Source organism: Corvus brachyrhynchos, unplaced genomic scaffold (assembly GCF_000691975.1).
Source record: "Corvus brachyrhynchos isolate BGI_N302 unplaced genomic scaffold, ASM69197v1 scaffold660, whole genome shotgun sequence".
Lineage (NCBI taxonomy): Eukaryota > Metazoa > Chordata > Aves > Passeriformes > Corvidae > Corvus > Corvus brachyrhynchos.
In genome coordinates, this window is record NW_008235547.1 from 89,195 (window position 1) to 89,835 (window position 641).

General features: G+C 63.8%; 1 protein-coding gene across 1 annotated transcript in view; it reads left to right on the forward strand.

Moving 5' to 3' along the window:
- Nucleotides 1–641, forward strand: part of LOC103618144 (voltage-dependent L-type calcium channel subunit alpha-1F) — a gene marked incomplete at its 3' end in the record, with an annotated part of 29,285 nt that overhangs the window by 13,801 nt on the left and 14,843 nt on the right. Inside the window, 2 exon segments of the mRNA XM_017736712.1 lie at nucleotides 8–16; nucleotides 414–617. Of these exon segments, the coding sequence (XP_017592201.1) occupies nucleotides 8–16; nucleotides 414–617 (213 nt within the window).

Genomic DNA, 641 nt, shown 5'->3' on the forward strand with positions numbered 1-641 from the left:
TGAGCAGCACCAACCCGTGAGTGGCACTGGGGGCACTGGGGGCACTGGGGGCACTGGTGCTTGAGGCCCTGAGAATAATGGGAGACTGGGGACATAAACTGGAGGGACTGGGAGCACTGGGACTGGACGGCTGGGAGCACTGGGATTGAAACTGAGAGCACTGGGACTGGGGACATAAAGAACAATGTGGCACTGGGGACAAACTGGAAGCGCTGGGAGCACTGGGGCTGTGAGCACTGAGGGACTGGGAGCACTGGAGACACTAAGAGCAATGCTGGCACTGTGAGCACTGGGGCTGGAGGGCTGGGGGGACTGGGAGCACTGGGAACACTGGGACTGGGGACACAAACTGGGGGGGACTGGGAGCACTGGGGGCACTGGGAGCACTGGGAGCTGACGTGTGCCCGGCGCAGGCTGCGGGTGAAGTGCCACGCCCTGATCAACCACCACATCTTCACCAACCTCATCCTCGTCTTCATCATCCTCAGCAGCGTCTCCCTGGCCGCGGAGGACCCCGTGCGCGCCCACTCGCCCCGCAACCACGTGGGCTACTGGGCACACTGGGCAAACTGGGAGGGACTGGGGGAACTGGGGGGATGTGGGGGGGAATTCACCCCGTAACCGTGTGGGACGCGGGATCC